Genomic DNA, 9,748 nt, shown 5'->3' with positions numbered 1-9,748 from the left:
CCCCATGTCCCCATGGCAACACTGCAGCTGCGTATTTATGCTATTCAGCCCCCTCCCTCTCTCCCTCATCCCCACCTCCCCAACCAACAGCCATCAACTGCACCCCCACATCTCTGAGACCACCTCTGTTCACTTTCCTTGCCCATTCAGTTTTTTAGAGTCCAAATATAAGTGAGATCATATGGTATTTGTCTTTCTCCGACTGACTTATTTCACTTAACATAATAGTCTCTAAGTCCATCCATATCGTCCCAAATGTTACGATTTCATTCTTCTTTATGGCGGAGTAATACTGGCTAGTTTTCTTTTTAGAGCTCTCGTAACTTCCTGTACTTTTCTTTCATAGCCCTTACCTCAGTTTGCCACGATGCATTTATTTATTTGGTTATTACCTTGGTGTCTGTTCCCCAGTAGATTGTATATTTCCTGAGGGCAGAGACCACGTCTCTGTTGCTCTCTATTGTGTCATCCCCAACACCTAGTTTGGGGTCTGATGCGTATTTGTTGAATAAATAGATGAAAAAAAGAAAAGGGATGGTAGTTGTCAGTCAGATAGATTCCAGAAATTTTAGGAAATTGAGTTGATCGGTTGATGTGGAAATAAAGTGTGAAGATTACATGACTTTTAGATTCTGGCCTGGGTGCCAGGTAAGAATTACAGCAAAAAGAGTAGGGTCAAAGGGGAAATGATGAGCTTGGTTTGGGGTTAGCTTCTTTGATTTGCCTATGGTATTTCCATATGAAAATATCTAGTGGGCGGAATAGATAGGTCTAAGTTTCATGTTTTTGGACTTGCTGATCTTTTGCACCTGGGCTATCAGTGTAGCCATAAGAGGATCATATACATTTTTGTTCCAAGGTCTAATAGAGTGGGAGATTTCAACCTAGAGCTCTCCTTGGCAAAGAATACTATCAGGAAAAATGTGTTGGCCTGTAGCATGCCCACAGACACAAGTCTCATGCACCAAGTAGACATATGGGCTAAGAGACAGCCTCACCAACTGTTTGGAGTTCTTGAGAGCAAAACTATGTCTTTAAGCCCTGTATTTATTCATACTACAGAAGGAGTTATAGTTCAACCTGCACGTAAGCCTAAAGTTCCCAGAGAATCTCCCATCTTAATTCTGGGGAGCATATTTCTACATTTTTTGAAAGGAAGTGGAGCTGATGATCAGAATAATTTTGCAAATCAAGTGTGCAAATTTTTTTGTGTTAGTATTCTGTGAGCTATTGTATCTTCTTCCTTAACCCACTTTCTTAGCCATTATTAATTGTGTAGTCTTTTTATGAAGTTACTGTTTTGAGAATGACTGAACCAAATAAAACAGGAAAATTGACCGCACTAATTAAATTTTCAGTTAATCAAAAATTATTTTATAAGTATGAAAGGGAATCAGGAGAAATCACCATTTTCTGGCTCTGCTAATGATATTGCATTGATTGTTATTTAAAATTCTAGTTACAGAAGCTTATCCTGGAATATACAAATACAGCTACAGCACTTTTATATGAGATACTTCTGGTCTCTCAGCAGGTACAATATATTTTTATTATACATAATATATTGTGTGGTTATTATATATACATATCATACAACTATTATATGTGTATATGATTATGTATTGTATGATTAATAAGCTACCTTTATAAAAAATGCTTGTATTAGAGATGGTTTCCAAAACTGGTTGACTTAAATGATACTACTTTTGCTCTTAAGCACTCATCTAGCTCATTTTCCCAAATACTGATTTTCAAGGTTTGGTTAGTTAAGGAAAAAACTGTGTTTGAGAAGGAATGTCCTTTTAGGTACAACTTGAACTTCATGAATATAACTTGTTTATTTCCTTGAGTCTCTTAGGGAAATCTTGGATTGAGATCAACAAAGTTTGCTATTAGCTGGATGATGTCCTTTCTACAAAGTCGTCCCCCCATAGTAAGTCCTGAGAAGTAAAAACAAAACCACCACTTGAGGCAACTTAAACAGATGCTGTAGTGCTTAATTAATAAAACACAAATTATCTCTATAAGTACTCAAATTGATAAAACAGAAGCAAATCTGATTTTATTATTTAATTTAATTTAAATGTTTTTATACTGGGGCCTGAAAGTACTAAAATGACATCTTAATGTGATCTTCATTTCACGAAAAACCATAGATATATAGAAAACAGAATATTAAAGTATTGGCTGTAAAATTAAGTGAAAAAAATGAACATTTATCTTAAACAGTAAGTATGAGTCGGCGAGTATGAATATAAGACGGGATCACCTGGGCACTCTGTCCTGGCAGCCACCATCCCAGTCCACAGTATCAGCATCTCTCTCCTTGACACTACAATCACCTCCGCATGGGCTGTCCCTATCTTCCCACCAGACTACAGTTAGAGAGCCCTGTTCAAAATAAAAATCTGATTACGTCATCCCTTGCTTTAAATCTCTCCTAATGCTATATGGGTCTCTAACTCACTGCCCACCCCCAACACCCCCAACTCCATCACAGGACCTTTTCCACCCATCTGTTTGTCTGTCTGTCTATGTGTGTGAAGTGTTTTTCCCTCCTTTTCCCACCTAGTTAACTCCTGCTTGTCCTTCAGGCCTCAGTGCCCCTTCCTGGGGTGGGGTGGGGGATGATTCTCTGACCTCTGACTAGGTCACATTCCCCCATTACAGGCACACATAGTCATGGTATGGCCTCTTCCTTTCCTTCAGAGGATTTGTCACTGTTGCAGTTTACATTTGTTTGTGTTATTATTTGGTTCTTTCCCACTGTAGCTATTAGTGCCTACACCTATCCTAGCTCTCTCTCCTTCCAGGCACAGGATTCCAGGATTGTACTTCCCTTCCCGCTTGAAGTTAGGTGGGTCTCTGTTCTTGCTTTGGCCAAAGGAACGTGAGCAGAAGTAGCCTGTGTCATGTCTGCCAGAAGGTTTAGGAGCCAGTGCATGCTTCCCTGCGTTCTCTTTTCCTTCTGGCGTAGTGACTGGCAACATTCCATATGGTCCTGAGTAACTACAATGAGCAGAACCCCCTATGGAACCATTAGGGACACACAGTGTGAGCAATGAGTCTTTGTGGTTTTAAGCAAAACATTGAGATTTTGTGAGATGTGTTACCATTGCAAAACTTACGCTATCATGACTGATCTTTCTTCCCCAACAGACTGCACGTGCCATGAGGGTAGGAGCTGTGTCTGTTATGCTAGGCACATAATAGATGTTCAATAAAATAGCTAAATTAATTCTAATAAAAGCTTTATCCCTTAATCTATTCTCATCTCCCCAAACTTGGTTTCTCTTTAGTCATTCATGTATTCATACATTAAGTCAACATACATTTAATTGGAAATCTCTTCAAAAGATAGTAATCCAAACTAAATTTTCACTGCTAATGGAAGATTGAACAAACACGCCTCCATTCACCATCAATGGGTTCCTGCCTCAAGCTGTTTTTCTAGAGCAATGTTCAGTGTGTCCTAGGGACTCTAGATTATCTCACCTGATCCCTGTGACATATGTTTACAAAAACCTGGCTGGAGCCTGAGGGTACACTTGTCAGTAGGACAGCCAACTGCCTGTACAGAGATTGAGTCCATGAACTTGGCTCCTTTAGCAGCACACAGACCCTAACCAGTCTCACGCCCACTTCGAGGACTGTCATAAAGTTACAGTCATTCACAGCAACAGAAGCTCACATGTGCAGGATGCAAGACCTTCACTTTTTTTGTGCAGTGGTTGCAGATCCTATCATCTGAACTGATGTGTGAAATCTGGGGTCCTATGGACTCCAAGCAACAGGAAAATTTCATCATCAACCTCTAGCATTGGTTCGGATCACTAAATAAATTGAGTTGATAATGCCAGTCTGTGACATAAAGCATGCCAGGATGAAGAGTGGCAAAAAACCACTAACACTTGAAAGCTTCCAAATTAACCCAGTTCTAAAGAGTGGGGGTAGAAACAGACCATTTGAGAGAACGTGCAAGCAAGGAAACTACTCCTGCATGTCACTCAGCTCTGGCTCTTTTTCCTGGTTAGAGCACGATGCTAAAGAAATGAAAATTTTAATCCTCAAACGGGCATTGCTTTGCTTCACTGCACCACACTCTCTAACCTCAATCTGTGTTTACCTGACACAGTATTTAGTCAATATGTGTAAATGGATCTGGACTGAGGGAAACCCACTTCAAACTATCTGCCCTATTTAGGAAGGGCCCATAGCAACATCATTAGAAAAGGTGTCACATTTATTGATACTAACTTAAAGGGTGTGCAGAGTGACTTGCTGGTTATAGCTTGAAAAGGCACTAACATTCTCCTTCTGTTTTTCATAGTAGCCTACATTTATGGATAGTGGTTTGAAAATGAGACACCCTGCCTCCCCCTAAAAAAAAACAAAACAAAAAATCCCAACAAACTTGTGCAATCCATTGTTCTTGTTTTTTAATATTTGGTTCTGTTGTGACTTACAGCTTTGTGTGTGTGTGTGAGAAGCAGGAGCCCAATAACCTCACATTATTGCTACTTTTTCCACTTTAATTTCCCCCTGAGAAATGACAGGAGAAGTGCTCTTCATGAAAACCCCAGCTGACAGTGACATCAACATCACTTGTTTGTGTCAAGCCTGGTTTTCCTTTCTTTCTCACTTAGTGTTTCTTAAGGTGTGGCCCAGGGAGCAAATCCACCAGAATTGTTTATGCTAAATATCTGGCAGTGGGGCCCAGGGTTCTGCATGTTTAGTGAGTTGCCCAGGTGACTTTTATGCATACTACATTTTGAGAACCACTGCCTCCTAGGAACTTTCTTTGAAAGCCACAAGCAGCTTATCTCTGTGGGCCACTTGTTCATTAACTTCTTCCCCTGTTAAGTAGAAGAGAAACCATCTTCCCAAGGAGGCCACAGACCTTTCTGAGCTCCTGTTCTGTCTCCACTTGTGCTTCCGACATTCTCTTTCCACTTTGGAGCCAAACTTCCTTGAGAGTCAGTACTAGTTCTGATCCTGCTTGTAGAGGGGCAACTGGTAAACCCAGCTGGTGAATGGTCTTGTGCTGAGTACAATGAAAATAGTGCAAGGACATTGGTGTAAGGGTGGTGAGGGCTTCAGCCTAGATTTCTAGTGAAGGCTCCAGCTGAAATAGGAGCTCTTATGGGCGGCATGCAGCCTACATGTAACTGCATTTTCCTTGTCTAGGTTACTTTTGTGGCCAGTATTGTGAAGCAAGTGGTGAAGGGGCTTTCGGCTTCATTTCAGCTGCTAAGTCCCAGCCAAACAGTTCTGTTATACCAGCAGCTTTTCATCCTCAAGAGCTGTCTGCAGTACAGCAAGACGCTAGCTGAGTACATTAGGAATGACTACAGTGAAGAATTCAGGTAAGGAGAAGTCTGACTCTCATCTGCAGTACAATACCCTCATTTCTGATTTTCATGCACAACTGCAGCATGGCCCACTGTTTAGAAGATTAAGTGACACTGGGAAATTCAGTTTTTGTTTTTAATAATATTTCACTTTGATCTGCGGTAAGGTAGGGTTTTGGGGAGGTCTAAAAGCCACGGCCATTTGAAATCTATTCCCAGGCCAGGAAAGATGAGTGAAACATCAAACTCTCTTTGAGGAACTGTTTCTCACTCATTGTCTTTATTGCAGCCAACATCTCACAGAAGTTGTCATGATTTTTAACATGCTGTGAATATTTAAGAGTAACAAACCCTACTGAAGGGGAGGGATAAAAAATCCTGGGTTGTGAATTCAACTGAGTCGCTGGGAAAAAAATGATAAAGGAGAAACAATTAATGAATAGGGTTATTGGGGTTTTTGTTTGTTTGTTTCATTTACACCTCTCTTACTCTCAAAAACAAAGCAGTAAGAAAAAGCAGTAGTAGCAGGCACTGGTTTCATCAGCCAGCCTATTTCGCACCTCAGGGGTTCCTACTTCTATTTATAGGCAGGCAAAGCCAAGTGCACTTAGCTGTACAGCCTGGCATTAGCACCTAGCAAGGGAAACAAGCAGGCTGTGTCTGACTAAAGATGAAAAGGGCACATGCAGCAGCCACAGCTCTGCTACCAGTTTGGATGGAGACATAAAAGGACGTGGAAGCACGCAATGGGCTTTTAAAAACTTTTCAGTCCAATCTGTGGATCCTGTTTTTCCTCTATGTGCTTTTATACCATCGGTGCTACTCTGGCTCCTAAAAAAGGGTTTTGTTTAGCCCACTCTGAGTTGGTCCATACAACCCCATTTTTTCCTCACTTTTTTTTTTGAGGTAAAATTCATATATCACGAAATTCACCATTTAAAACATTTTAAAGCGTGCAATTCAGTGGCTTTTAATACATTTTATGATGTCGTGCCACGGTCACCACTATCTAATTGCAGAACATTTTCAACACCCCCACAGAAACCTGGTGCCCATTAAAGCAGTCATTCCCTATCCTTCCCTACCCCAGCCCCTGGCAACATCTAATCTACTTTCTGTCTCTGTGGATTTGCCTATTCTGGACATTTTATATCAATGGAATCATACAATATATAGCCTTTTGTGTCTGACTTCTTTCACTTAGCATAATGGTTTCAAGGATTACCCATGTTGTAGCATGTATCACATAAACCAATTTTTAAAAATCAGTTATGCACATTTTAAAATCAGAACAACTGGCAAAAATGGTGTCACACATCCACATGACAATGGTTGGCCAGAGCTCAATAGCAGCGACCCTCTTAGGTGATAACAAACTGTTTAGTTTGCCACTGTCTCCTCTTTCTAGTCTTACTCTTATTCCTACTATGTTACCTGTGGGCATTTAGGTTTGTGATTCTTGTTTTAAACTAGTGATTTTCAACTTGCTGTGCATTAGAATCACCAGAGTAACTATTAAAAAATACTGATACTCAGGTCTCATATGTAGAAATTATGTCCAATTTATCTGAGGTGGGACCTGGGCACTGACATAAAAAAAAAATCTCTCCAGGTAATTCTAACGTGCACCCAGGGTTGAGAATCATTTTTTTTTAAGCCATCCCAAGGGATGGCTAAAGGTTTTCTCACTTTTGTCTATTCTCCTGTCCTGTCCTAAAGTTTTACTTAGGTTATGGGGATGAACCCCACTCTTCCCTCTTGACTGGGCCCTAGTGGTCACCAGAGCTTGACACCTTAATTTCTACTCCCTACTGGGCATTGCCTGAGAAAACAAGAAACAGGAACATCAGCTCACACTGTGGTGAGGACAGTCCTGGCTTCCTTCTTAATGCTTTGATGACTGATACATTATTAATGAAATGCACTTCCTTGGTGGAAGTGCTTCAGTGAGCTGAAAGACACACGTCTCAGAGATCTTTTAGGTCACAAATGGGGGCGTGTGGAGGGCTGAGCGTGCTGGCCGAGCCTCGTAGCTGATATTCCCTCACCCAACAACCCTATGCCAGTGAGCATGTACATACTGATGTGACCAGTGTAAAAATCCTTGTTTTTAAAGCTCTCTGTTTTGTTTCTTTTTATGATTTGCAGGTACTTTATTCACATGCCAGCCTTGGAAAAAAGGCTCCCACTGTGTTACCCCATTACCCAGCCTACCACTCAACTTTTTCATGAAGTTCTGAAATTGGTTGGACAGAAACAATGTGTGAAATGTTAATAATTGAGTATAAAATGTTCATTGGGAGTCAACTTAATATTTATGAGAAACATTTGTTTTTTAAAATTTATTTAGTACCTGGCTATCCCTTTGCGCTATAAGCAAAGATTTTATTTGAATGTTCCATCAATCCCTCTCTAAGAAAAGTATTCAAAGTTTTTTTATCTGTCACAAAAAAAGAAGCTTTAAAACCACTGCATATATAAAGTGGTGCTAAAAACTAGTGTTTCTCTAAAACAAAGTTTCTAAAGACATGAAAAACTATAAATGGAACAGAAACCCATGGAAGAAGTGCAACCTGATGAGATCTGTTGATGTAGTAACGGTGAGTGGCTTGAAGCCACTGAAATATCCAAAGATAAATTGTTGTGGGGAATATACACTACAAAGTGATTATTAGAGAAATGCTGAGCCATTGGATGACACCCTCGTTCTCCACCTGTAAAACTTCTAGTGACATAAGTATTTGTGGAAGAATGAGAAGAACACAGGCATTAGAAGGTCAGTTCCTCATTTATCATGAAGAAGCTTGGACTTTCCTCAACGAAATTCGATGCTCTTTGCGACTCTGTTTCAGGCACCTGTGGGCTAATGTGAGTTGTCTCATAGTCTCTATAAAAGAGAAATTGTCTATAAACAGTTATGCTCTCCCAACCATTAAAAAAGAAAACGTCTTCACTACATCTTATGGCAATACACTAATTTTATCCAACAAAACCTTAACTTTGGTATCACTGTGAGCTATTGAATTTGGGCTTCTAAGAACTTAGAAACTGGACCCTCCATTCAACTTATCATAAATTGAGGTAGGATCACAGAGATAAAATCCACGTCCAAAGAAAGAGCTCCCAAGTCAGATTTGCCTGTGCTGTGCAGTGGAGACAGAATTATACTCACTCAGGACATCTTATCTCAGGTTCTGCCTGAGCCATTAACCAGCTATTTGACCTTGAACAACTCAGGTCTCCTTTCTGGGCCTCCTCTCCTGTGTGGAAGGGCAGGACTAGAAATTCTCCAAGTTCCCTCCCAGCTCTTAACATTCTCGGCCTGTGATAAGACACTTAGCTGTAACGGAGTAGTGGAGTAGCACATTCTTCTGCTATCCTGGCTCAGAGGATGATTTCACACTGATTCCAAAGAATCCTGCTTTTTTTGGGCCCGAACATTTCCCTTCCAGCTGTCATCAACATCACTCTGCAGTGTCTAACTAAGCCTTCTCCACCATCACTATCAAAAACTACAAGTCTTCTACTCTCCAATCTGGGAGCAGAGAGGGGAGCCAAATGGTGTTTATGAGTGTCCTGGGCTGTTAGATGGGGGATTGTTCCCAAGAGATGACCAATCAGAAGAATATGAAAAGATTCTTGGGAAACAGGCAAGCGACACTTCAAACTGGATAACTGATGAGCAGTGGGTTGACTACTGGTGAATGGTGGAACCTACCAAAGGACAATGAGAGAATCAACTCAGTTTGTCTCAGCTTCTAAGCAGTGCCTGGGCTCTGGGCTGGCAGCAGTGCAGGCTCTAGAGAAGGTATGGAGTTTCTCGCCCATGTGCCTTCTCCATGTTGCCTTTTCTCGCCCACTGCTCTCTTTGCTCTGAAAACACATTTTATCTCATCTCTGGGAGCAAAAGCTCTGTCGGGATGTACCTGAATCTTTCTAAGTCAGTAGCTCTTTGGGTTGAATATTTGTCATCTTGATTTTCTTATGACATGTGTCTATTCATGTGTACAATTGGGGGGCAAAGGGGGATTGAATATTTGTCACCTTGATTTTCTTATGACATTGTCTATTTATGTGTACAATCGGGAGGGAGGGAACAGCATTGGGAAATTGGTTGCTGTCCTTTTGTTCTTCAGTCTAGTTGTGGAGGACGTCGCTTCACTGGCCCATGTTGGTATTGTCATTGTGCTCTTCCCGGATGAGGCAGATCAGTTGCCGGTCATTGGACGGCCACTCATGGCAGCTCACACCAGCTGCCAGCCACTCAGGGTAGCTTACGGCAGCCCACTGCAGCTCCACTGCAGCCTACACCATCGCTGGCAACTCAAGGCAGCCTAGCTCCAGGTAGAGCTGTTGTTCACCATCTTAGCTGTAGAGGGCACAGCATCAGTAGCCCA

At 41.2% G+C, this 9,748-nt stretch overlaps 1 protein-coding gene across 2 annotated transcripts in view; it reads left to right on the top strand.

Annotated features, from left to right (window-relative positions):
• The window catches only part of CUNH12orf56 (chromosome unknown C12orf56 homolog), a 76,303-nt gene extending 66,842 nt beyond the window's left edge, over positions 1-9,461 (top strand). Inside the window, exons 9-12 of one of the 2 annotated variants that reach the window (XM_019640539.1) lie at positions 1,460-1,534; positions 1,859-1,933; positions 5,188-5,366; positions 7,500-9,461. In XM_019640539.1, the coding sequence (XP_019496084.1) occupies positions 1,460-1,534; positions 1,859-1,933; positions 5,188-5,366; positions 7,500-7,626 (456 nt within the window). In that variant the 3' untranslated portion in view covers positions 7,627-9,461. The remainder of the gene's footprint in view (positions 1-1,459; positions 1,535-1,858; positions 1,934-5,187; positions 5,367-7,499) is intronic. The other variant, XM_019640540.1, reaches the window with a different exon arrangement.
• The last annotated feature ends 287 nt before the right edge of the window (positions 9,462-9,748 follow it).

The sequence above is a fragment of the Hipposideros armiger genome, unplaced genomic scaffold (assembly GCF_001890085.2).
Source record: "Hipposideros armiger isolate ML-2016 unplaced genomic scaffold, ASM189008v1 scaffold_51, whole genome shotgun sequence".
Taxonomy (NCBI): domain Eukaryota; kingdom Metazoa; phylum Chordata; class Mammalia; order Chiroptera; family Hipposideridae; genus Hipposideros; species Hipposideros armiger.
This window is presented reverse-complemented; position numbering and strand designations above follow the sequence as displayed.